General features: G+C 41.3%; 1 protein-coding gene across 1 annotated transcript in view; it reads left to right on the top strand.

The window, feature by feature from the left end:
* Positions 1-2,159, top strand: part of LOC107579645 (major vault protein) — a gene marked incomplete at both ends in the record, with an annotated part of 3,385 nt that extends 1,226 nt beyond the window's left edge. The window contains 4 exons of the mRNA XM_016265450.1: positions 881-1,012; positions 1,285-1,379; positions 1,617-1,853; positions 2,031-2,159. Coding sequence (XP_016120936.1) covers positions 881-1,012; positions 1,285-1,379; positions 1,617-1,853; positions 2,031-2,159 — 593 coding nt within the window. The remainder of the gene's footprint in view (positions 1-880; positions 1,013-1,284; positions 1,380-1,616; positions 1,854-2,030) is intronic.
* Between the last annotated feature and the right edge of the window lie 8 nt (positions 2,160-2,167).

The raw sequence follows: 2,167 nt of genomic DNA on the forward strand, positions 1-2,167 counted from the left end.
TTTGCAGCCCATCTTCAACCTAACCTCAAGCTCTACTCTTCACCACAATGGTGATCCTACAAAACTTCAGCATAACAGAAACTCTGTAAATCCCAACAGATTAAACACTAACACATCTCTCCCTATATTGATTCACGGTGGTCATGAAAGGAGAAGTGAATTTATTCAGCACAGTTTTTCAGATATTAATGACATTATGCTAGAGGCAGTTAGCTTCAGATGTTGAACAATTTATAGATTAAAACTGAAGTCAACATGAAATGCTGTTTGCAACACAATTTACCTCCATAATATGACAATAGGATGGCTAATGAGGAAAAAATGTGAGATGGGACTTCATCAGGAATTGACTGGATTGTGAAAGGTAGCTGTTACATACCTAAATGGAGCCAGTTGGTAATAAAGATTTGTGAAGTTAACTGAAAAAGAAAAGCTAAATCAGAGGCCAAGCAAGATTTTACATATACAAAGACAGACATTTTCTGGAAAGGCATTTATAGATAAACCTAGAAACATGCAGTAAATAGGGGTCAAATATTAGTCCATCAGTAACTTGTTCAGGAATTATGGGATAACTTTCTGGCCTGACAAAAAATAATTCTACTTCTAATCTTTTCATTTTTTGTCACAGTAAAGATGCATAACACAATATATAAATACAATTTGTAAAGCTGCTTCAAAACAATGTGTTTTGTAGAAGGCGCAATAAAAATAAACCTGACTCATGTTGACTATTAATAGAAAAAATGTAAATTGGGGAGATGCAAGTTACTCACAATCACAGTAAAGTGCATTGCATCCATCGTAATGTATCTATACATTATAGGTGACATCATATGGTGTAAGATGTCTAACCTGGTGAGCGTTTTATTTCCGGCAGGGACGTACATTCCCAGGAAGGAGGTGGCGGTACTTGAAGTCATAAAGGCCACGGTGATCAGAGAGAATCAGGCCATTCGCCTCCGAGCACGCAAAGAGGGCCTGGACCGCAGTGGAGTCCAAAGAGTTACTGGTTTGTGAGACAAAAAAATTCCAGTTTTCATTATTTACTCACCCTCATGTTGTTCCAAACTGTATGACTTTTATCCTTCTGTGGAACATTAAAAAAAGATATTTAAAAAAATGTCCGTACAATCATGAAGTCAGTGGGGTCCAGAGCGGTTTTGGCCCCAATTGCCCTTCATTGTATAGGCAAACATAGTTGACAGTTCATATTTTGCATGCATAACCAAATACATATGTCTGACATTGTGTGTATGTGTTTAATTGTGTGTGTGTGTTCAGGTGAGGAATGGCAGGTCAGTAAGGTGGGAGCTTATCTGCCTGGAGCTCACGAAGAGGTTGTGGATATTGTCAATGCTTTCATCCTCACGGACAAGGTACCCTCTTCTGTTCCTTTCCCTGTAGTTCCCTGTAGCATGTTTTGTTTCTCTGTTCACACTTTAAGTAGACGGGTAATAAGGGATAGGTGGGTTAACTGGTTCAACAGAAAGGTCAACGTATAGCACCTAGTGATTAAGGACGAAAGCACTTCACTAATGAAGTCACAGCTTCAGAGCACAATTTTGCCCCAAGCTTAATTATCAACGCCTGCTTGTCATTTCCCACTTCATTAGAAAGCTTTGCATGTGCGAGCTCTCCGGCCGTTCCGTGACACCGGGGGCCAAGAGCGGCGCACCGGAGAAGAGTGGCTGGTGACCGTGGCAGACAGAGAAGCTCACATACCCTCTGTGGCCGAGGTGGTTGTCGGGGTGGTTGACGTAACGACTCTGAACAGCAGGCAGTACTGCGTGGTTTTGGACCCCGTGGGGGCTGATGGAAAACTTCAGCTCGGACAGAAGAGAGTGGTGAAGGTGAGTGAATCATTCTCTGGTAAATTCTAAAAAGAAATGTAAGTTCTAATAGAACCATACATATAGATTATATATTAAATCTCTAATTAAAAGTAACTTGCAAATTCAAAGTATAATAACTTTGCCATGTAATGTGACTCCTTTCATCCTATTTCTCTCTGTCTCCTCATCTCACAGGGTGAGCGTTCGTTCTTCCTCAGGCCAGGAGAGCATTTGGAGAACGGCATTCAGGATGTGTACGTGCTGTCAGAGGAGGAGGGGCTCGTGCTGCGTGCTGTCGAGGCCTTCATTGACACTGAGGTGGTAAAGGACAT

The sequence above is a fragment of the Sinocyclocheilus grahami genome, unplaced genomic scaffold (assembly GCF_001515645.1).
Source record: "Sinocyclocheilus grahami isolate Dianchi unplaced genomic scaffold, SAMN03320097.WGS_v1.1 scaffold18818.1, whole genome shotgun sequence".
NCBI classification, from domain to species: Eukaryota; Metazoa; Chordata; class Actinopteri; order Cypriniformes; family Cyprinidae; genus Sinocyclocheilus; species Sinocyclocheilus grahami.